This window comes from Bidens hawaiensis, unplaced genomic scaffold, assembly GCF_021521415.1.
Source record: "Bidens hawaiensis isolate Kalapana, Puna unplaced genomic scaffold, B.hawaiensis_p1.1 tig00419365_1, whole genome shotgun sequence".
NCBI classification, from domain to species: domain Eukaryota; kingdom Viridiplantae; phylum Streptophyta; class Magnoliopsida; order Asterales; family Asteraceae; genus Bidens; species Bidens hawaiensis.
Genome location: NW_027504836.1, coordinates 344,840 through 368,276, shown reverse-complemented (window position 1 = coordinate 368,276; position 23,437 = coordinate 344,840). Strand labels below are relative to the sequence as shown.

The 23,437-nt window shown below is 36.7% G+C and overlaps 4 protein-coding genes, 1 long non-coding RNA gene and 1 pseudogene across 6 annotated transcripts; 1 reads left to right on the top strand and 5 right to left on the bottom strand.

Moving 5' to 3' along the window:
• The first annotated feature begins 1,294 nt into the window (after positions 1-1,294).
• On the top strand, positions 1,295-2,274 carry LOC143608444 (uncharacterized). The gene is made up of 3 exons (XR_013149252.1): positions 1,295-1,824; positions 1,892-1,970; positions 2,050-2,274. It is a non-coding gene; the product is annotated as an uncharacterized LOC143608444 (long non-coding RNA).
• Positions 2,275-3,487: 1,213 nt separating this feature from the next.
• LOC143608401 (cold-responsive protein kinase 1-like) lies at positions 3,488-5,177 on the bottom strand. Of its 2 annotated transcripts, XM_077083450.1 has the most exons (6): positions 4,946-5,177; positions 4,546-4,869; positions 4,188-4,416; positions 3,959-4,109; positions 3,767-3,841; positions 3,488-3,636 (listed from the first exon to the last, which is right to left on the bottom strand). In XM_077083450.1, the coding sequence occupies exons 1-6, from the start codon at positions 5,013-5,015 to the stop codon at positions 3,589-3,591; spliced, it is 897 nt and encodes a 298-aa protein (XP_076939565.1). In that variant the 5' UTR covers positions 5,016-5,177; the 3' UTR covers positions 3,488-3,588. The 2 variants fall into 2 exon arrangements, with proteins under 2 accessions (XP_076939565.1, XP_076939564.1); XM_077083449.1 differs by having other exon boundaries at positions 3,488-3,841.
• Positions 5,178-8,746: 3,569 nt separating this feature from the next.
• On the bottom strand, positions 8,747-12,132 carry LOC143608376 (chlorophyll a-b binding protein CP29.2, chloroplastic-like). The gene is made up of 2 exons (XM_077083426.1): positions 11,614-12,132; positions 8,747-9,222 (listed from the first exon to the last, which is right to left on the bottom strand). The coding sequence occupies exons 1-2, from the start codon at positions 12,115-12,117 to the stop codon at positions 8,860-8,862; spliced, it is 867 nt and encodes a 288-aa protein (XP_076939541.1). The 5' UTR covers positions 12,118-12,132; the 3' UTR covers positions 8,747-8,859.
• Positions 12,133-13,582: 1,450 nt separating this feature from the next.
• LOC143608416 (cis-prenyltransferase 4, chloroplastic-like) lies at positions 13,583-14,737 on the bottom strand (annotated as a pseudogene).
• A 166-nt stretch (positions 14,738-14,903) lies between these two features.
• LOC143608415 (uncharacterized) lies at positions 14,904-17,017 on the bottom strand. Its single transcript, XM_077083462.1, has one exon. The coding sequence runs from the start codon at positions 16,902-16,904 to the stop codon at positions 15,018-15,020; it is 1,887 nt and encodes a 628-aa protein (XP_076939577.1). The 5' UTR covers positions 16,905-17,017; the 3' UTR covers positions 14,904-15,017.
• Positions 17,018-18,485: 1,468 nt separating this feature from the next.
• Positions 18,486-21,924, bottom strand: LOC143608390 (pyruvate decarboxylase 1). Its single transcript, XM_077083438.1, has 4 exons — positions 21,302-21,924; positions 20,167-20,330; positions 19,125-20,082; positions 18,486-18,859 (listed from the first exon to the last, which is right to left on the bottom strand). The coding sequence occupies exons 1-4, from the start codon at positions 21,794-21,796 to the stop codon at positions 18,689-18,691; spliced, it is 1,788 nt and encodes a 595-aa protein (XP_076939553.1). The 5' UTR covers positions 21,797-21,924; the 3' UTR covers positions 18,486-18,688.
• Between the last annotated feature and the right edge of the window lie 1,513 nt (positions 21,925-23,437).

The following is a 23,437-nucleotide window of genomic DNA, read 5'->3' as shown; positions in this document are numbered from 1 at the left end:
CGCGCATGCGACCCGCTGTGGCGTAGAGTGATCGCCGGGGGCGCGCATGCGACCCGCTGTGGCGTAGAGTTATCGCCGGGGGCGCGCATGCGACCCGCTGTGGCGTAGAGTGATCGCCGGGGGCGCGCATGCGACCCGCTGTGGCGTAGAGTGATCGCCGGGAGCGCACATGCGGCCCGCTGTGGCGTAGAGTGATCGCCCGGAGCGCGCATGCGGAATCCGAAGTTGATCCACAGGGAGCGATTTTGATCCGCGGTGGCGCGCACGATCTAGAGATTTTGAATATCCACATCAGGTAGGTTTTATGTAAAACCAACAGATCTAATAGGATTTATAGATCTATGAATATGAAGTGTGACTGTTGCTCAAACGAACCCAGATCTGAAAAGATCATAACTAGATTTGGTATATTTCACTTAGAAAAAACACAGATCTAAGGGTTTTCCCCAAAAGTTCGGTGGTATTTCTTCCTGTGTATTTCCAGATCTGGAAGTATTTTTAGATCTACGGATTTTTGGATTTCCATAGATCATATCTGAAAGAAGAAACCGTAGACCCGAGATATTGATGAACAGATCGGAGGGCCGAGACGAGAAGCGAAGCGTGGTTCATTGCCGTCCCACGGATGGCGCCAATGTCGAAGCACGAGATGAATCTGACCTGATCCATGACGATGTTTCCACGGATTTCGAGATGAACGAACCACGTCTTGATCTTCTTCTCCGGCTGGTTGGGATCTGCAATGACTTTTTGGGGGTGTGGAGGTGACCGCTAAGAAATCTCCAGGATCTCTTGTTCACAGACACAAAAATATGGTGGTGACTCTTATTGAGAATGACCAACCCCTAATAAGGAGGTGGAGACCTCCTTATATAGGGAGCCTCATGGCCACCATCATGAGGCTAGGCCCATTAGGGTACCATGATGGTGGTCATGAGGCTCCCTATATAAGGAGGTCTTCACCTCCTTATTAGGGGTTGGTCATTCTCAATAAGAGCCACCACCATATTTTTGTGTCTGTGAACAAGAGATCCTGGAGATTTCTTAGCGGTCACCTCCACACCCCCAAAAAGTCATTGCAGATCCCAACCAGCCGGAGAAGAAGATCAAGACGTGGTTCGTTCATCTCGAAATCCGTGGAAACATCGTCATGGATCAGGTCAGATTCATCTCGTGCTTCGACATTGGCGCCATCCGTGGGACGGCAATGAACCACGCCAATCCGTGGAAACATCGTCATGGATCAGGTCAGATTCATCTCGTGCTTCGACAATTTGCTTATTTGAATTTTTTAATTTCGTACAGGTATTATGTGCCTCCTCATCCTTTGATTAAAACATTGGGTCATAATCCTTACCATGCCTAATTTTCAGTAGGTAATATTGCAACATTCTTCATAAATTCAACCGAGTTTTTTTATTTTAGTTTTTAGAGCAACCGGATCACGGATTCTCATGATCTTGAAGAAGCATTTGTTAAAAATGTCAGAATATTATGATTATGTAAATATACATGTCAAGTTGTTGTTCATTGATTATCAATTAACATAGGCGAAAGAAGATGGTTTATTTGATAAGTGAATTGGATGTTTCATCAAATGTCTCATCCTTGTATGAAGGTAAGTTTTTATATTTTAAGAAATAACTTTTCATGTATTGTGATGGTGATGATTCTGGCTGTAGATAACATTTTGAATCTTTATCAAGCATTAGCAGTCAGCCACTTTAATTCAGTGATAATTGCCTTGATGTGAAGAAAGTTTTGATCGGTACACCCGCCTAATAGGGCTGCTCTTTATCATATGACAAAAGCTGTTTTTGCTAGGTCTCTCCTTTCCCTACACTTTGTTATATTTATACATGTACATCTCTTGTCTTGCATTTAGTTTCAGGTTTCCAGATATATCATCAATCCAGGTGAAAATGCCACCAGTAAACTGATCAAGCAAAAGCAATCCAGTTATTGTCTAGGTAGACTTGTGATATTTAGCTAAAGATGAACACTGTGGTTTTGTGCTTATGTATAGTTTTTGTTGATGTATTGTGACAGTTTGAAAAATGCAGCCGCTTCTACTAATTAAGGATGAGCAAATGGTAATGATACCGGTACTGAAAACGTGTGTTTCGGTACAAGTGCCAAGTTTTTAAGAAAATCACGATACCGTACCGTACCAATACCAAACTAAGCATTTTTAGTACCAGTACCAAATATTTAAGAAATTCGGGATCGGGAAAATGCCCCAAATTCCCTTTAAGGTTTTGACGATTTGCTTTAGAAAAACAATGGTGATAATCAACATTTAAGTGAAGGGCAAAGAAGCCACGGAGATTTGAAGACTTTGCAAGTTATGGATCGAGTTGGTAAGTTGCTCAACCTAATTACTTTCTTCTTAACTTATATTATGTTTTCATACAGAGGAGCTGCTAGAGTTGTTATACTCTACATGGAACCTATCATTGTATGCATACAGGAGTACATTGTATAGTTTATCATTGATATAGGAATGACAGTTTAACCCTTTGAATGCCGAAAAGGGTAAACTTGTCATTCTATAAATTATGACCATAGAGAGAGTGATTATATGTTAGGATTATAACATTAATTTTTTTTTAATTGTTGTCCATAACATAAAACTTGATTTTTTTTGACAGAAAATGGTGTAATTGTTGTACCTTTACAAATGAGAGCCACAGGTGCAACGACTCTTGGTGCTAAGCCATTCAGATGCCCGCTTTTATCTAAACGGGTCGGGTCATCATTGTATTTAATTCTTTTTGGAAAAAAAATTAATAGAGTTTGGGACATCAAGAGGCAAACAACAAATCTGTAGTAGATATTAAAGACCACAAAAAAACATTAACATGTGTTTCATATTTGGAACTTGGGAATTACTCGAATTCTTTTGATGGTAGATCCACCCAATGACTCAAAATGAAATCACTTGCGAATTGTTGCCTACAATTTCTCTTTATGCAGTTTGACATTTTATTGGTAAAAAGTTCCACAAACAAATTGATATAGTAAATTTAAGTTCCAGAAATGACCCGTTTGACTTTTGCAAAAGCTTTTATATGAATGTATATGAAACTTAATGGACTAGTCTATGAATCTGACCCGTTAACAAACTAACTGATAACTTTAAGCCGTTCTAAGACTGTCTGATATGAACAGGATGAAACTAGAATGCAAAAAGGAATAACCCAAAACTGCACTTTGACTTTTTATGTGTTCGCGTGTTGATGGAGTTGAAGTATCTCATCCAGAGCTACATCTACTCATTCATGTTACCGTATTAATGTAGTCCTCACATTCCCGTGTTGATGTTCCCGTCCACCGGACGGGTAAAGTACTAGTTATATGAAGGGGCCAAAAGAAAAAAAATAATTATCTAAAATGATGTCACAATCTTACAGACAGACACCCTTGAAAACATTGATGAGTACAGTTACCTTGTAGCAAGAAACCATTCATAGAGTTAATTTATAAATCATCTAGGAAACATTTGTGATACACTATAAGAGTTACTAACTTGTGGAGAACTAGTTACAAAAGGATTCACTGACTGTTTGCCTCGGGAGTTTGTTGTGTCTAGCGACTTACCCCCGCTAGAGGAGGAACGGCGCGGTTGGTATATCCCTGGTTTGGTTAACAATCTTATATTAAGTTTGGCTGTTTTTAAGAGCATCTCTAGTACTTGGCTCATTGAGGGTCTTTGGCTTGAAACCGCTTGTGTACAAAATAATGCAATTATAATGAACCGCATTACCTCTTCACTCGGATAATCTGTTAGGTCAGGGTCAACAATATCAAGAAGTCTTTCTTCATCTTTCAGCTTCCAAGCCTACAAATTAATATAGACCGTATTGTCAAGTCACGTCATGTCGCAAACTTTCAATGAAAAACACAGGTATTCAAATAAACAATAAAACTATATTTTGATGATAGTAAAAAATAATACATGTTCAACAAGACCCAAGAGATCCTCCCCGAATGCCGCTTTACTGCTACTTCTACAACTTATAATTTCCAGCATAAGTACCCCAAAACTATATACGTCCACTTTCTTTGTAAGTTGTCCAAACAATGCATACTCTGGGGCCAAGTATCCCCTATCATATTATATTATATAATATCAGCGCAAGTTTATAGAAAAATATATTTGGTGAGATAAATGAATATTTTCGTACACGGTTCCAGCTACTCTAGTGCTAACATGAGTAACATTATCCGGGAAAAGTCTTGCAAGCCCAAAATCACCTATTTTGGGATCAAAGTTTCCATCAAGAAGCACATTACTCGCCTTTATATCCCGATGCACAACGCCTTCATTGTGAAGATATACAAGACCGGCAGCTGTGCCTCTGCATATACTAGCTCTTTTACCCCAATCTAGCTCTACTTGTTTGCCTCGTGAACCTACAATATTTTAATAACCTTACACTTATTTCATATAAACATTTTTTTTGCTAGTATATATTTTGACATATATAAACAAATGTAATTAGTATAGTCCCACTCATAGCATAAGCGTATAACTATATATACCGAGTATGGCAGTAGCAAGGCTGTTGTTGTTAAGATACTCGTATACTAAAATCCTGTTACCATACTCGACACAACAACCAACTAGCTGGACGAGGTTCGGATGCTTAATCGTGGAGATCATATTAATTTCAGCTAGGAATTCAACCGTCCCTTGTTTCGATTCAGCAGAAAGAGACTTAACGGCGACTTCAGTCTGGTCTCTTAGAACCCCCTTGTAGACAACTCCAAAGCCGCCTCCACCAATCTTATTTTCAGGATGAAAGTTTCTGGTGGCTGATCTTAATGAATTATACGAGAATTGTTTAACGTTGTTCGTAGCGATTTCTAACCAACAAATTAAACACATGATGGTGAATTTGAGTGTAATTATTTATGTAAAATAAAATGTGAAACACCTTACCATCTGCAGCTTGAGTACTTGTAGTCTTTGCTTTACATGAATCAAAAGCACCAAAACAACCAATACCCATTGCTCCAAGTCTGATATATATTTAATTAACCCACGTCTGTTCTCCAACTAAATTAATAAAAAAAATAAAGATGAATTAATAAGTGCAGAGGTTGGATACCGGAATAGCTAGGAGAGGAGACAAAATTATATTAAATGATGAAATAATTGATGTAAACAAATCACCCATGGTTCCTTATTGGAAGGCAAGTTGACAATGAGGGAAAGCAAAACCGAACCAAATTATAAAATATGTGATGTCATGTTTGATATTTTTCAAAAATGATGAACATATAAAACTATTAATTACTCTCTCCGTCTTATTAAAATTATTTATATTTCATTTTTTATTTGTTCCATTACAAATATCTATTTTCAAAATTTAGAAGCTAATTTTCATGTTTACCTTTAAATACACACAACTAGTATTAATAAACAATATTGATGGACCCAATTTTCAAGAACATTATTATCATTTGGTAAACAAAAAAAGTAATTATTCAGTCTACTTTAAACTTTGTGTTTTTCAAATTAATACACTTTTAATTGAACGAAGAGAGTATAATTTATGCGATGGCGACTAGATCAATGTGTTATTGCTGCAAGAGAAGTTCCTATCGAAATTCACTATGAATCTTTGGGGACTTATTATGAGATTTATGGACACTATCTAATAGTAAGAAGTATAAAAAAAGAAATTCTTTATATATATATTCGAACCACTCTTGGTCAAATTTCTCTTTATCGAGAAATAGAAGAAGCCATACAGGGGTTTTGGCAGGGCTGTTGTAATTCTATGCTGCCAGGGGGAATTCGAATCTCGCCAGGTTAACTAGGACTAGAATTGCGGAATTTCTACGTGAATCAAGATCTAGAAAAGGAAGTTTTCCAATCACTGACTCAAACCCATTGTCAAATTCTACTCAGCACCCAAAATACATAAAGGATGTCAACTAGTTTTGTGTTAAGTTCAGTTTGGTCATACAAATTATTTTAATGAAAATGTTTATTTTGTTTAATATGAACAAATTATATTTCTAAGTGGATGTAAGGGGTGTTTGGGAATTGGGATTTCTTATTTTTACCTCCTTAAAATGTATAAATTATAACAATCAGCTATAAGTTATAAATTTATCCTCTCATATAATAATTAATCTTGACGTTATTTTGACGTTATTTTACTAATCTGCATGAAGCCTCGGGTGGGCAAAAGTGAAATTGCACTAATTTTGACGTTATTTTACTAATCTCGTGAAAATAACGTTAAAAGTGACGGACGGTTAATCAGGCATCATGCAGTGGCGTTGATAGCCGAAAGACAAGGGTACATGCACCGATCAGCCGGTGTCCCGATGATTGAGTGCTATGTGCCTTATGTCCAAGGCTTGATGCAAAACTACTATTGAGCCGGGGGTCTCACCGGAAGCAGCCTCTCTATCCTTATGGGGTAGAGGTAAGGCTGTCTACATCTTACTCTCCTCAGACCCTACTATAGCTTTGCTATTGGTGGGATATACTGAGTACGATGATGATGATGATGATGATATAATAATTAATCTCAATTTCAATTTTTTTTTACTTTTCATTAGTTATAATTTATAAATCATATGGAGGTAAAAATAAGGAATCCCATACACCCCTAAATATAACAAATATATTTCTTTTACTTTATTTTATGAAAGCTATAAATAAATTCCAGCGTTTACTTGTTAAGTTTAAAGCTTGCATAAGCAAATTAAAAGTGGTGATAATGTATACTCACAATTTTAAATGATTTTAAATGATTATAAATGACACATGAATAGTCAGTCAACCTCTAATTTTGTACTAATTTAGGCCAATAATTTGAAATAAAAATTGTCGCACAGTAGGATGAAAGGGACCGGCCGGTGGCTTATAATATGTTTTCTTTTTGACTTGTGATCGTGTTTCTTTTTGGTGAGTAAAATTAAATTAATTGTTACATATATTATATGGTTGTGGAATCAGAAAAACCTAAAGTTATTTTCACACGAGATCGAAACTATCACCAAATATTTCTACTTTCTAGCTTTTTGATGTTCATCATAGTAGGATGGTTATGTGTCAATTCAAATCCACCTTTGTACGTGTTAATCAAAATAAGTAAATAACATCCATGGGTTTCTTATTTTATTTTTTATTTTAAATTTTGAATTTTACTTTAGAAATGTTAACTTGTTTTATAATACAAAGGGAAAGAAAAAGTTAACAGAATAAATCACAAAATATGAACACATGTCTTCATTCGATCATTTGTGTTCGTTAGTTTACGTTTGTTTAAGTTAATTCATTAGCTTATGTTCGTTAATATATTCATCATTTAAAATTTCCTTTAACTCATTACAACGTACTTAGTCTAGTTTTAACAAATTTTTATGTCTAACATATTATTTTCCGCATTACTTTTAACTTGTTTTAGCTCAGTTATGTCCGTTCGTAAAACCGTTGTTTGTATGATTAATGAATGAACATATACGGACATAAACATGTTCATTTTCTTAACAAACGAACGCGAAAAAGTAAACCTTGTTGGTGTTCAATCGTTTGTTCGGTTAAAACTAAACGAACAAATTATTGTTTTAGTGTTCATGTGGATTGTGTTGGTCCTTCAGTAAAATAGGAGCTTTTGAAGGATCTCACCCCCTTCAAATTATTGTTTTCGTGATCCAGATGTTGGTCGAACAATTTGGAAAACTAATATTAAGGAAAACATTGATTTCCATTGAATGCTTTGTTTCTTTGCAATAAAAACATATGCATGAAGTAAAATCGCCTAATGTAAGTTCAGGGCTACAATGACTTTTAACTTGTTTTAGCTCAGTTATGTCCGTTCGTAAAACCGTTGTTTGTATGATTAATGAATGAACATATACGGACATAAACATGTTCATTTTCTTAACAAACGAACGCGAAAAAGTAAACCTTGTTGGTGTTCAATCGTTTGTTCGGTTAAAACTAAACGAACAAATTATTGTTTTAGTGTTCATGTGGATTGTGTTGGTCCTTCAGTAAAATAGGAGCTTTTGAAGGATCTCACCCCCTTCAAATTATTGTTTTCGTGATCCAGATGTTGGTCGAACAATTTGGAAAACTAATATTAAGGAAAACATTGATTTCCATTGAATGCTTTGTTTCTTTGCAATAAAAACATATGCATGAAGTAAAATCGCCTAATGTAAGTTCAGGGCTACAATGACTTTTAACTTGTTTTAGCTCAGTTATGTCCGTTCGTAAAACCGTTGTTTGTATGATTAATGAATGAACATATACGGACATAAACATGTTCATTTTCTTAACAAACGAACGCGAAAAAGTAAACCTTGTTGGTGTTCAATCGTTTGTTCGGTTAAAACTAAACGAACAAATTATTGTTTTAGTGTTCATGTGGATTGTGTTGGTCCTTCAGTAAAATAGGAGCTTTTGAAGGATCTCACCCCCTTCAAATTATTGTTTTCGTGATCCAGATGTTGGTCGAACAATTTGGAAAACTAATATTAAGGAAAACATTGATTTCCATTGAATGCTTTGTTTCTTTGCAATAAAAACATATGCATGAAGTAAAATCGCCTAATGTAAGTTCAGGGCTACAATGACGATTACTATTTTCCAAACGGACTCGATTTAATGTCAAATGTAACTAACATATCAACCGTAAAATAGGTAGGTGTCTCAAGCTTTAATTTTACGAGCACATAACAATATTTGTCACAGCACACGATCATGGGGCTCATATAACATAAACTTTATTTGCACATAATTAATTAATCTTGATCAAGTGCCACCAAGGGTCAAATGTTACAATCTTTACAGCCACGTACTTATATAATATAGGGAGACAAAACAAATTAAGAAAAGAAGCCGAAGGTATCAAGAATGGTGGTGTGAAGTGGGTCACTCAAATGGGTAACCCAATTGTTGAGTGGACCTTTCCCCGTGGCCGCAGCTTGGACCGCAAAACCAAGAAACGCTACCATTGCAAGACGGGCGTGTTTGATCTCTGCTAGTTGGAGCACCTCTTTCTTTTCAGGGTCTGCTGCCAAGTTCAACGGGTCGAATGGACCACCCGGGTAGATTCTTTTCTCGGGATCTAGCTCGGCATTCCTTTGGAACTCAATGTACCCGATAACCAAAACCTCAATCCATATCAAAGTGGTGATGGAGAATGGCAATGGTTGACCCAAGTAAGATGACCCGTCAATTAGTTCCACCTGAAAACATGCCTTAGTATACATTATATATGTGCAAACGCCAGTGCCGGCTAAGAGGCATGGCTTGGTGGTCGACTGACCCGGCCCAACACCCCAATAGACCCAATTTATGTATTTTTAATGTTTAAACATAATTACTCAACTAATTTAAGACCTAACTTTTTGTTTGCCTTTGGCCAAAATATTCACGATTCTCGAAGACAGACCTAGCAAACGCTCACTATATAGGATGTTGGGTCAATTGACATCGTAGTTTTCATTTCTTTCTTTTTTTTAATCATATTATGGTTTGTTGATCGAATTTTAACTTACTTAAAACAGAGCAATTTATAAATTTTGCATCCAAAGAACAAAATGAAAAGCAAAAAAATAAGTTCAGTTTCAATTACATATTTCAATTATTCTTTCAGTATGTTTGAGTGGTTATTACCTTTTAATATGGTCATTTCAATTACTTCAAAACCTCATTGCATGTATGGTCTTATGGTTTTAGTTATTGTAGAATCATTATTTATGTAACCCGACCCGACGTCTAAGAGAGATCGAAAATTAAAAAAACCCGACCCTGATGAATAAAAATCACAAGTCTGTAAATCCTATCAAGTCCCACATTCGGAGGTAGCATGTAATGTCCATGTGTCTATAATATACTTACATACGATTTACTACAAATTGTATGTTCCCATAATTAGTTACTCTAAATTAATTGGAATAAAATAAAATATGATTTTAATTATATATATATATAGGGGAGATTTCAATTAAAAACCCCTTTGAATTTTAAGAACTCGAAAGAACTCAGTGTAACGATTTTTTTTTTGAATTTTTTTTACACATGCGTAATATATGTAAGTTACATACACGTAAAAAAATTACAGAATTTTTTACGCACCGAGTTGACTTTTTACACATGTGTAACGAACGTAAAAGTTAGTGTAACCACTTACATATTTATTATTTCTCCTACTTTGACTTTTTTACCAGATTTAATCTCAACCCCATATTCCAATCCATTTAATTAAATGTGTGGCCTAGAATTGAGTTCTTAAGTTCTTAAAACTCAACATGGTTCTCAAAATATCCCTCCCCTATATACCCTTATATATATATATATATATATAGGGGTGAGTTATTGTACAATAATGACTTATCGTACATTACGTACGCGACACTGCTGGTCATCGATTTCAGTTTCACGCGGTGACAATTTGGTAAATAACCCAAACAGTAGTTCGCGATCAAATTTATCGATTTAAAATCGATTCCGATCCAAATTCATAACTCCTTAATCTATCACATCCAGTTTCTAAACTCTAATCACAACTTACAGTATGAAATCTCAAAAGTCAAAACCCAATTTGAAAAGAACGTCACTGAACATTAAAAATCTTCAAATTGATCAAAAATTGATGATTTAATCAATAGAATTGATGTGTAGAAGGCTTTAGAATCATCAATCGATTATGAAATTGCATAATAATACACTTAATTGAGCTATGATTAGGGTTCATGTTTAAACGTTCTGCACAAAAACTTTAAACGTTTTGGACTTTTTGTACAGAACTTCTAAACTTTTTGCACAGAACTTCTACATTTTTGTCTAGAACTTCTAAAGTAAAAAGTTTAGACCAAAATGAAGAAAAAGTTTAAACGTTCTGACAAAAAATGAACAAAAAGTTTAAACGTTTAACTAATACGTTCTGATCAAAACTACAAATTTAAACGTTCTGACCAAAACGAACACCTTTAAACGTTCAAGTTTAGATGTCATGTACCAAAACTTTAGAAGTTCTAACAAAAGGTTTAGAAGTTCTATACAAAAACTTTATACGTTCTGTTTAAACGTATTATACGTTCTGTTTAAACGTTCAGAACAAAAATCAATTAAACTTTAAAAGTTCAGTACAAAAAGTTTATACGTTCTGTTTATACGTTTTAGGTTAATGTTAATACGTTCAATGTTAAAACCCAGAACTCAAACTCAAAATTGATAACTGAAACTTCAAATTGATGATTAATTGGATCAATTTCAAAGTTTAATTGATCAATTAGTTCATCAATTTCAATTTCAATTGATCAATTTGATAAACTAACCTGTGAACAACTCGTGACGGAGAAAGATGGTGTTCACGACGGTAACGTCGATGGTCGCGACGGTGAATACAATCGTTGGACGGTAACGAATTGATGAACGGTGATAGTGAAGGCGGACGGAATCGATGGGGGCAGTGGATCATAGTTGATGAAATTTACAATATTGCTATCGTGAGATTTTGATATCAACAGTGTAGGAACTCGCGTACGTAATGTATGATTAGGGATTATTGTATTGGATCTTTTATCTATCTATATATATATATATATATAGGTTTCAACATAGTACGTACATACCTTTCCAGCATCTTGCCATGTAACACCAGTGACCGATTCAACAGTGAGGGCACCGAGGGTTGCCAACATAGCCCACCTTCCGTGGATCAGCTCACACTCTCTAAACCTCTGCAGCCCAAACACCTCCGTGTACGGTTGGAACGGTGTCGACTTCACGTCTCCACTCTCGAACCGAGTCCCAATCACGTCTCCAGCCTCGTTCTTAGCCAAATTCTGGTCCAACGAGTCCAAATCAAATTGTAGGTACTCAGCAGGTTTGCCCAGACCAAATGGGTCAAACCCGTAGTCCCCAACTAGGCTTCCGTCTAGGTACTCTGGCGCTTTTGCGCCAGGGTACCATAACGGCCTGTCTGATATGACAGACTTGGAAACCTTTTTAGGTGGCGCGGGCTTCTTCCCGAACCCAAAGCGGGCAGTGACCCTACCACCAGAGTTGCATGGCAACTCTGGAAGACGTGTTCCAATGAAGGATGATGCGGTGGCAGCAGCGGTGGCGGATGCCATGGCTAAGGCTAAGGGCTAAGGTTAGGTAAGGCTTGGTGTATGAATTTAGGTGGTGTTACTTGTATAATGTTGGAGGGGTTATCTAAGTGAGAGTTTGATGATCGTTGGATGATGTGAGTGAGTCCATCTGACGGGTGAGAGTCATCATGCCTTATCTAACCCTTATCTATTGGCCTCATGTGGTTGACATGGATTGGGAAGAATATATATCTCACGTAGGACCCTTTAAACTTAAGGTGACGAATCGTTAGCGTTACCATGAATATCTTGTTATCATGATGTGCATTCCTTGTGGATTAGAGCATAGTAAACTCATCAAAAGAAAAACCTACAAATTACAAACTCACACTTTGGGTATTTATTTTTAGATATTAAACAATCGTACCGTTTATCGTCTTTGGGTTTGCTCGATCATATTGTTGTTTAACTTCCCGACTTTAAAATTTTAAATATCTATAGCATTATCTTGTACGTAGACAAGATGGTCTCAAAGTTGGGTGAATGTTTATTTGCGTTGTTAAGTCACCCTACGTGACCCCGCCTCTAGAGTTTTTTGACGTTTTAAAATCTAAGTAATGCAAGCATGTATGACTAATTATAGTCATGCTGATTGAAGAGATTTTCCTCCATGCTCTTCATCATAACACCGTCGATCTTTTAACCCTTAATAATATTTTAAGTTTTGAAAAACCCTTTGTCTTGAAGCCAAAACTAATTGGGAAATATAAATACTGTTTTGATGATAATAAAAATATTTATGACATGTTATAAAGTTTGCCAACTATAGTTATCCATATGGCACATACAGGTTGTTCAATATTCAAACTACCCATCAAGTTTAATACGAAACAAGGCATATGACAAGTCGTACGTGTCATACAACGAACGGACCAAGATCAACAATCCAAACAACGTGAATAACACAACTAATATATTTATGGCATCGAGTAAAAAAGTTTATAAAATCAATTACATGTTTATAAAAATATAGATTTTATATAACCAAAGACATTTCCTAATATCTTTCGTAAAACCAAACAAAGTTTTTATAAATCAACAAACTTCAAAAATATAAATAAAAATATTCAGCTTGTGAAAGATTAATTACCAATCTATTTAACTTACGCCTATAAACCCTCTAGTCGTCTAAAGGAAATTATAAATCCCCTTCAAGATTTCTTCTCCTACCTATGAGACAACTTGCTACCAAATTTTTCATTTCAAATTCTATTTCAAACACGAGTTCTCGTTCATTTTAACTTCATTTTTGAACACACGTTAAATTGTTATGAAAGGCTTATAAAAAACAATGCAAACCTGTAAACTGTTATATAAACCCTTCCCTCTCATTCATAGTTAGTTCACTTGCAAAAATGATTTTTGTTTTATTTGCTATAATCTGAGCTCAAAAGTCAAAAATATAATTTTTTTGAAAAGTGTTATCCACCATATCGTCTGAAAAGTGTTATCCACCATATCGTCTTTGTCTTTGTTGAAAAGCCTTGACAGCTTGTAAAAGTTGATCTTCTCCAAAATCCGGCCAAAGAGATTGAGTGAAATATAATTCCGTGTACAGGTCCGTCCCCGAGAATGATAAAAAAAATTTAGGCCTCGTGCGAGATAAAATCCGGGCCTCCTCCTTAGTTAAATACCCGCCCCATTAGGGTATCGGACGAGTTTGGGATTACTTTTGAATTTTTCACAGATTTGGGACAAGTATGTGATTTGTAATATACCGATTATCTGACTCATCGAATAAGAATAAGAATACCGGGCCTGTCCGTGTATGCCACTTGCCATAAAAAGAAGTTACTAAGTCTAATCTCCCCGCTCGTCCGAATAAGAATATCAGGGGGTGGGTGAGGCTGCGTAACAAGTTCATTTTCAATCATAAACTCATCGACTTCCTGCGGATCCATGAGACCATCTTTCACTTTTTGAGCAATGCTTTGACAAGCTTGGACGATATCGTACTTTCCACTATAGTTAATTGCTATAACAAGATTGAGTCGTGAATTGTTCTCCGTCGTACGTTCAGCATATGTGATGAATTCTTTTAAAGGATTTTGGAAGCTTAGACGAGTCACCAATGACAGAAAGTTTGATATATAATTAAACATGTGATTTGCCACATATATATGTGTGTTATAGACTTATTGTAGTCAATGAGATTACCTCAACATATAGGCAATTTCATCTTTTAAAGAACTTTCAAGTAGTCCCATCTTTTAAATCACTTACTAGAATAATAAAATTAAATTAAGATGAGGTAAATTTAAAAATATACTTTGGGTCTTAACCAGTTGTCAGATGAGAATGCGAAGACGGTGACAACCCGGATTCCCCACGTACAACACAAATCCACAAACAACTTCAAAGATCGTGCACCGGCCAAGTAACCCGCTTCAGGCATTAATCACCGGGCCCGAGCCCATCTCCTGTTTCCGTCCACGACCACTGCGACATGGTTGGGCATCGGGGAACATGCAGCATCTGATTGTGTGAGTACGTGAAGCCGGTGGCTGGTGGGAAAGAGAGAGGAGTTCGGTTGGATTAACAGGAACCAAGGATTGGGTGGGCAGCAGAGTGAAGGAGAGATCATTATCTTTCTTTTGTTTGGGCTTTTGTATGTTACTATGATATAATAACAAAGATAAGTCACAAAATACAGCAAACAAACAGTTAAAAATAGCCACAAAATAACCAAAAAAAGGAAGAAAAAGAAACAGTAACTCACACAGGGCATAATTATTCTTTAAACCAAGTAACATGTTTACTTAAAATAGAATTGCTTGTACATGGTTTGCATTGCACTTTTAACACCTATATTTTACAACAATCAATAATAAATTCAATATCATGTATAACATAAGATCAGCAGCAGAAAAAAGAACAAAGTGTCATCCAACATATACATTATTCCAGCATCTATCAATAGCAGCTCTAATCTTGTTTGGTTTACAAACTTGCTGAATAACAGCTTCCCAAGTGGATGCTTTCGGTACAAAATACTTTTGAAGCATCACTTCGATTATATTACAAGCCCCCGCAACTCTGTTTTTCTTATGAAGCCGAATCACAAGTTCTTCAAGAAACTCACTCCCGTCTTCTAACGAAACCACTTGTGTCCTCAATGTTTTCAAAAAGATGTTGCACGTAACCAGATCGGGATCACACCCGTCATCAATCATGCAGTTTAGCAGATCAATAGCACGGGAAACACAACCATTGTTACACAAACCATTTATAAGTATATTATAAGTGACCACATCAGGCTTAGCTTCACATGACATCTGGTTAAAAAGCTTTAAACCTTCTTCCACAAACCCGTTATTGCATAACCCGTGAGTCATTGAAGTGTAAGCAATAACATCAGGTTTATACCCTTTTGACAGCATATCCTCCCAAACACTCGTAGCTTCTTTTACTTTCCCGTTACCGCAGAGCCCGTGAATAACTACACTATAACTAACTTCATTTCGCACACCAACAGTCTCGTTCCAAACATCAAGGGCTTTATCGGTGTTTCCCGTGCTGAAATAACCCTTCATTAGTGAGCTAAACACAAAAGCATTCGGCTTACAACCCATCTTCTCCATCTCACTTATAATATCTTTAGCCTTATCGGGTTTCATCTCTCGACATAAACCATCTACAAGAGTACTATAAAGTACAATATTCGGCTTCAATCCCTTACTAATCATATCTTTCCATACATTCAATGCTAATTCGGGTTTTCCCTCTCTGAAAAACCCGTTTATGAGCGTTGAATAAACGAACTCGTTTGCTTTATATCCTCTTTGTTCCATGGAGGCTAACACGGATGCACCATCAACCGTCCTCCCTTGTTTTACTAACCCGTTCAATAGCGTACCGTACGTAACATCATTAGGAATGCATTTATTACTAACCATTCTATCCAAAAGACTAACCGCTTTATCTAACTTACCCTTTAGGCAAAGACCATGAATAAGCGTGTTATACGTCACTTCATTCGGGATACAACCTTTTAAAAACATATTCTCCACAATCTTTGCTGCACGAGCCAAATCACCCTTTTTGCATAACCCGTTGATCAAAACATTAAACGTCACCGCAGTCGGAAAACAACCCTCGACATGCATCTCGTCAAGGAGACAAACCGCCTCATCGATCCTATCTTCTTTGCACAACCCATCCATCAAAGTAGAATAACTAAACGCATCCGGCGTGCATTTTCTAAACGGCATCTCCCTAAACGTCTCGATAGCTCTATCAACCAATCCTAATTTACACAACACTTTAATAATCAAATTGCAAGTCAACACGTTCGGTGACACACGCTTCTCCCGTATAACAACACAAGTGTAGAAATCCAGCGCCTTGTCGAATAAACCGTGTTGTATAACTACATTAACGACCGAGTTAAATGATCGAACAGTTGGCGTGCATCGGTACCCGACCCACATTTTATGAAACAAGTCAAGGGCTTTATCGGGTTTGTCGGCTTTGCCGTAAGCCTTAAACGCTAGGATAAAAAGGGGTTCTATAAAGACTCTTTGTTCATGTTTCATTTGAGTAAAAACATTCTCTAAAGATAATATGTCTCCTGATTTTGCGAAATTGTGAATGAGGTTGTAAAATGTGGAGTCACCGACTCGAAAGGAGCCGAATTTGTGAGCTGATTTGAATATGTGTGGATGAATTGGTGGTTCGCTTTGGGGGTTAATGGCACAAAGGTGTCGAATTTGAAGGAAACGTATTGAAAAGAAGCGTTGTTTGATTGCACAAGCACACAGCAAAGGCATCAGAATCCTGGGCTAATGGTCGATTGAGTCAATCAATTTCTCATTAACATACCTGCTATTGGAACTGTGATTATGTGGATGGAGGTACGAACGAAGTCAAGTGAATTGGAAGGATCTGCGACTAGGGTTAAGTAAAGAAGTTTGAATATATTTTTGAGAATTAGAGGATTATTATTAAATAGTTAAATGAGTTTAAACTCGTCCGTATAGGCATGTTTTAATATGCTTTAACTAGGGAATATCTAATATAATAGTAACCGACTTTCAAAAGTGTTTTAATTAGGTCACTCATGTATATTTTTCTTAAATCAGGTCACTAAATCTTTCTCACCGATTTTTTTGTTTGTTAAGAAAGAAATGAATGATAAGATGTGGGGGTCGGAATTTGCAATATATGTAGTTATATTTTTAAAAAATTAAAAAACGTTAATTATATTAAAATTCAAAAATAAAAAATAGAATTCACGTCGACTCTCAAAGTCAACATAAAAAAAAGATAAAAGATTTCCTATGTGAAACAAAAAATAAAAACGTTCAAAAAACATGTTAAAATCGTTAATTTAATAAAATATGAAAGTTGAGTGACCTAATTGGAACAATTTTTAAAGTTTAGTGACCTAATTGGAACACTTTTGAAACTTGGTTAGTATTCTATGAAATTGCCCCTTTTAACTATGTCATAAACGTGTCGATTTGTTTATGACAGAAAATAGAGGTGCATAAACCGGTTTAGAGTTTTAATTCAGTTTAGTTTGGTTAACAAAAGTTAAAACCAGTTTGTTAACGGTTTCTGTTCGGGTTGAAACTGGTCTTTTGACCATATTACTATCGGTTTCGGTTCAGGTTTTGATCGGTTTCAGTTTGGGTTTTGACCAAATTTTGATCGGTTTTGGTTCGGTTAACCGGTTTTGGTGGGGAAAACTACAAAACGGTTCCGAACCTACAATTCTAAACCAGTTTCTACATAATCGATTTCAAACCGGTTCGGTTTCGGTTCGACTTTCGGGTCGGTTCGGTTAACCGGTTTGTTTGTCCACCTCTAACAAGAAGTATATTTAAGTAAACCTGCACTTGTTTATCTTCGTGTCGTATAAACAGGTCGTGTTAGAAATTGCCAGCCGGGACTGAATGGTGAAATGAAGAAAGGAGAAGAGAAGCGAGAAATACGCATCTTAAATGAGCGTGAAACATTGTAAGTCCAAGTTTGGTCAATGTGATCTAGGTATATTATACAATTTTTAAAAACAAATTACATGAATATTTCAGTAGTATCGTCAATATTGTTTGTTGTGTAAGTAATTAACATCTTATTATTCCATAAATTTAACTAGAAATCATGAATTCCATTTAGAGTTTTGCTTTTGTCACTCGAGATTTTTCCCAAATTAGAATTTTCTATGATGTGTAGTCATAACTTTCCAACCCTAGGCGTTATACGGCATGTGATTTTTATATAAATATTACAAAATAGTAAGCATAAAACGTACAAATCATTTGCTCATAAACTTAGTTTACAAAAATGTATAATCACAAACAAGTTGCATAAAGGAATTATTAATAAACTCTTTTCGTGTTTCTTAACAGGTATAAAGTTGTAAAGCTAGCTCATGGACGAAAATGACTGATTTCATGAATAAAAATAAGACCACGACGAAAACTTTATATCATTAAACTAGCCTCCAACATCCCACACCAAATATTGAAATACATGACAAAAGGAGTTCATAATTGTTGACACACGACAGACTTTAATAATTACTTAATTAGTTATATGACAAACGTTTTTACTGAGGGTTCGGAGGACGACTATTGGCAGCTGAAACTCTCGAACCCCACTCTAACAACTCTTTGCTTGTATCATCCTTGTGCACAATCACTTCAATGAAACACAAACAATCCTTCTTCTCCCCTGTTGCTGTCTCTATTGCTTTCACTAGTTCTTCTTCACAAAACACCTACAAGTTCATTCATATTTTCATATCATATTACTTGCTGCTTTCTACACATTTATTGTAATTAATATTATCAGTTAAATTTGTTCAGTGGCGGACCCAGAAAAAGATTTCACAAGGGTTAAAAGAAGATCGGTGTCAAACTTTTATAGGGGCCAATCGAGATTTTATCATATATTTACCTTTAAAAATATTTTTCACAGGGTCGACCGACACCTACACCTTTAGTGTAGGTCCGCCACAGTAAACAAACTAATTATTATTATACCTTGCTGGTCCAACACTTGCCCTCCCCATTGTGAATTGCATCAACAAAAGCAGTGTAGTTCCAGTTCTTGATCACGTTGTACGGCCCGTCATGGATCTCTACTTCAATCGTGTAACCGCCATTGTTGATAAGAAATATTATGGTGTTCTGCCAACACCGTATCATTGTCGACACGTCCTGTGCCGTTACCTGGAAGCTGCCATCACCGATACAAGCAATCACTCGTTTGCCCGTTGCAGCCTGAGCGTACCCGAGTGTTGCACCAACTGACCACCCGATCGACCCGTATTGCATCTGGAACTCGTACCCGCATCCTTTTGGAAGTTTAAGCTTCTGGCAGTTGAACCAGGAGTCTCCAGTTTCGGCGATCACAGCTGTATCACCAGACAGCATGTTCTGTATGTGCTCGAATAGAACATTAACCCTCAACGCTTCCTTAGGGTCGCTCTTCACGGGATGCCCTTCAGGGACATAGATTCTATGGTAATTCTCATACGCAGTCGTGTTCTTCTTAAGTCTTTTCGCCAACCCCGACAAGAAATCCTTCATCAGCACACACCCAAACGCTGGCCCGTTACCGATCACTACTCGGTCAGGCTGCACGATGATTGCCTTCTCCTTTTTGAGAAGGAGAGAGTAACCCACAGAGCTGTAGTCGTTGAATATAGGTCCGGCAAATAAGTAGGCATCAGCAGATTCTACAATCTCTGCACAAAAGGTCGTGCTTACAGCGCCCCAGTATGTGCCAATGAAATGAGGATGGTGTTCTGGAACTAGCCCCTTTCCTGATGGCATCACAGCAACCGCATAGCCACTTGAGTCGGCCATTTCAACAAACGCATCGCTTGCGTTTGCAACACGCAGTTTGGGACCCCCAACCATCACTGGCTTCACTGCCTTGTTTAGGAACTCTGCTGCAGCCTCTATTGCTGCTTCTAAACCCATCTGGTTACTCAACCTACAAAGTTTTAAATTAAAATCAGCAAGTCCTGAATCAGGTAATTTATAAAGTGGAAGAATATATATTATTTGTATAACTCACTTGCGCGAAAGACAGAATGGAACTGGTTCTCGACTAAACGTAGGATGCGGAATTGCTGGTAAATTGCAGCTGATGCTGATATAAACAGGCTTGCTTTCTTTCAAAGCAGTGGAGATCGCAGTATCGATCAATTCATGTGCATCTTCCAAGTTGTTAACCACAGCCTACATTCAAATTACTAATAAACTTAAAAAACTTTCAATTATCAATTATATTCAATTATTCATATAGCACCCATATTATAATTATATTATATCTCATTCGTAGGGGTGTAAACAATCTGTGCTAAGTCCGAGCTCGGCTCATTTAAACAAACTTACGAGAGTTTGAGCTTGAAATGTTTCGAGCTCTTTTCTAATGCTTTAACTCGGCTCTTGAGTTGTTTCATCAAGGCTCGGCTCTATTATTTATTAATTACTTTATATACGTTTTTAATTATTTTTATTATATTCTAAGGAAAACCTTAAACAAGCCTAAGTTTGGCTCGAGCACTTGTAAAACCGTGTGTAGTGGATGGAGCGTATGTGAATGCGTTTTGCGTCATGTGGCGCCACGTTATCATAGGGTCTTATGACTAAAAGAGGGTCTTTATGACTGAATGGGTGTCGTGGATGGAGTCCATACAAATCATCACTTCATTATTATTTTATTATTATCTTTTTATTAAATAAATAAACCACCAATCACCTTCACCTCTTCCCCTTCCCTTTCCGGCGCTTTGTGGTAAGCGCTCCCCTCCAAAGCGCCCCACTACGCATAGTTTAATAAGTTAAATAAGCCAAACCTCATCTCAAGCTTTAGCTCGGCTATGTATGTGTTAAATTAATACATAAAAAATCCAAAAGGGATCAAAATTAAAAAAAAACATAACTTAGGTAAAACTTTAAAATACACAAAACTGGATCAAACTTATAAAAAAATACAGAAGTTAGGTAAAACTTAAAAATAAATAAAAGTATACAAAACTTAAGTTAGCTAGTACTTAAAATTAAAAAATACATGTTAAGACTTGACGAACCTAAACAAGTTTACCATACAAAACTCGAGCTCGAACTCAATAATTAAAGGAGCTTCATTTGAGGCTCGATATGGGCTTCATATATAATCATATATGATATTTGCAGTACATATATACCTGGTAACAAGTGACGGTCTGAAAGCAACGAAGCTCCTGACTAAAATCTGGCAACCCAATGGTATGATGAAGGATTCTGTTAGTCCCATAGTCATTAGAATTCGGTCCACCGACAATACAAACAAGCGGCAGGTTCTCACTGTAAGCTCCAGCAATAGCGTTGAGAACACTGAGTCCACCAACAGTAAAGGTAACAACGCAGGCACCGACGCCGCGAGACCTAGCGTAGCCGTCAGCAGCGTATCCAGCGTTGAGCTCGTTGCAGCACCCCACCAGGTTGAGCCCAGGCTCAGCGATGAGGTGGTCAAGTAACGTCAGGTTGAAGTCACCTGGGACTGAGAACACGTCCGACACTCCGATCTGGACCAGGCGGCGGGCCAGGTGGCGGCCGAGTGTGGCGTCGGTGGAGTTGAATGGGGTGGTGGAGGGGTGGAGGGCGGTGACGCCGCCGTGTGGTTGGGGTACGGATTCCAGTGAACCGATTCTGGGGTCCATTTGATTGACACGTGGCTTGTGGAAATGGTTAGAATATTTGTTTTGAAACGTCCGTCTGGAATGTGGTGGTGCATGTGTATATATATAGTGAGTGTTAGGATATGATTAGTTTAATTAATTAATAGTTTAATACTCAATACAAGATGCGGAAAGAAAAGAAAAGAAAAGAAAACCGTCAACAAATATGCTTTCTTTCCTTTCCTTTCCTTTTCTGGTTTATAATATTTTATTATTTCATGCATAAACTTTAATGATATACATTTTGATCCACATTATGTCTTTACTTTCAACGCTCTAAGGGAAAATAAGAAACATAGATGAGTATTAACATTTACGGTTAGATTAATTAATTAATTAGTTCAATAAGGTAAAAAAAATCGTCCATTATATAGTTCCCAATTGGTTTGTTTTATATTTTAATACTTTGACCGGTAAAATCAAGCATTACAACATCGAGTCAACGTGAATTTAATCGAAATCGATTTCGTTTAATATGGTGTAAACAACTTTGGTAAAATTAAAATGGTAAGCCCTGAAAAATAAGTTACCACACAAAAAAATAAAATATTTAAAATGATGTTTATCCGGTCTCAAACGTTGTCGATCATGAATGATGGTAAACCCGAGCATTGGTAATTCTGAGCGTTGCTACGATGAGTCGACGCAAATTCTGTCGGTTTTAGTTACGGTATCTATGCGAATTTGATATGTTTCAGATACGTTCATTATGGTAGTGTTACTAAACAAAAAATAATAATAAATTTGACATGACCTGATATTAGTATCACTTAGGCTATGCGTAGTAGAGGGGGTACAAATGGGGCAAATTGTGACACGTGGCTCCCAGTCAGCAAATGATGTGAATTTGTTTTTGGGATGTAATAGTATATGGGCTACAAATTTGACCCACAATATCTTTTTTTATTATTTTCTTTCTATAATTAAACTAATCAGATAAAATCCAATTTATTTAAATAATTAAATAGAAATGCATTAAAATTAAAAATAAATACAAAAAAATAACTAAAAAATACACAACTAAAAATATAAAAAAAACATAACTAAAGAAAAAAATTAAAAAAAAACATTACTAAAAAAAATAATCTAATATCCATAATATTTTTTTCACGTCGTTGTTGAAACAATAATGCGGCTTCCTCGTGAACCCCCCCCCCCCCCCCGCTTTGAGGGATTCGTAGTCGTCTTTCATGTGACGTAATTCCAACGTCTGGTTCAGCTTTTTTTGTTATTTGTTGGATGCTCGAAGGTCGTTTCCTATTACGGTGGCATTTGTTTCCAAACGACCGACCAACTCGTTTATTTCATCGGGCGACGTATTGAATCGTGTTGACGACGAACATTCCCCCTTATTTTTTATCGATCTCCCGCGTAGTCGAGGCATTTCCTCTACTTCTTCGTCGTCGGCTAAATTAATCGTGTCGTCCAGGAAGAAGCTACGAGCATCGGAGGGTGTGTTTGGTGTGCTCGAATTTTTCGACGACGATGTCTTCGACCTTTTTGAAGACCGGGATGAGCCGACTCGTCGGACGACCGGAAAGATTGGTGTCCCGCTCAATTTTGCGCAACCGCGTAGTTTTTCCAAACAATTCAAATACTTGAACGGTTTCCCGGGCCGCTCCA

Excerpts from the sequence above, each read along its gene's own strand:
- LOC143608390 (XM_077083438.1), bottom strand. The coding sequence starts at position 21,796 with ATGGACCCCAGAATCGGTTCACTGGAATCCGTACCCCAACCACACGGC. Across the intron at positions 20,331-21,301 it reads AGACCGTCACTTGTTACCAG|GCTGTGGTTAACAACTTGGA; the intron begins GTATATATGTAC and ends ATTTGAATGTAG. Across the intron at positions 18,860-19,124 it reads GCAAGTGTTGGACCAGCAAG|GTGTTTTGTGAAGAAGAACT; the intron begins GTATAATAATAA and ends ATGAACTTGTAG.
- LOC143608415 (XM_077083462.1), bottom strand. The coding sequence starts at position 16,904 with ATGCCTTTGCTGTGTGCTTGTGCAATCAAACAACGCTTCTTTTCAATA.
- LOC143608376 (XM_077083426.1), bottom strand. The coding sequence starts at position 12,117 with ATGGCATCCGCCACCGCTGCTGCCACCGCATCATCCTTCATTGGAACA. Across the intron at positions 9,223-11,613 it reads CATGGCAAGATGCTGGAAAG|GTGGAACTAATTGACGGGTC; the intron begins GTATGTACGTAC and ends GCATGTTTTCAG.
- LOC143608401 (XM_077083449.1), bottom strand. The coding sequence starts at position 5,015 with ATGGGTATTGGTTGTTTTGGTGCTTTTGATTCATGTAAAGCAAAGACT. Across the intron at positions 4,870-4,945 it reads AAGTACTCAAGCTGCAGATG|AAATCGCTACGAACAACGTT; the intron begins GTAAGGTGTTTC and ends TTTGTTGGTTAG. Across the intron at positions 4,110-4,187 it reads ACTAGAGTAGCTGGAACCGT|GGGATACTTGGCCCCAGAGT; the intron begins GTACGAAAATAT and ends ATAATATGATAG.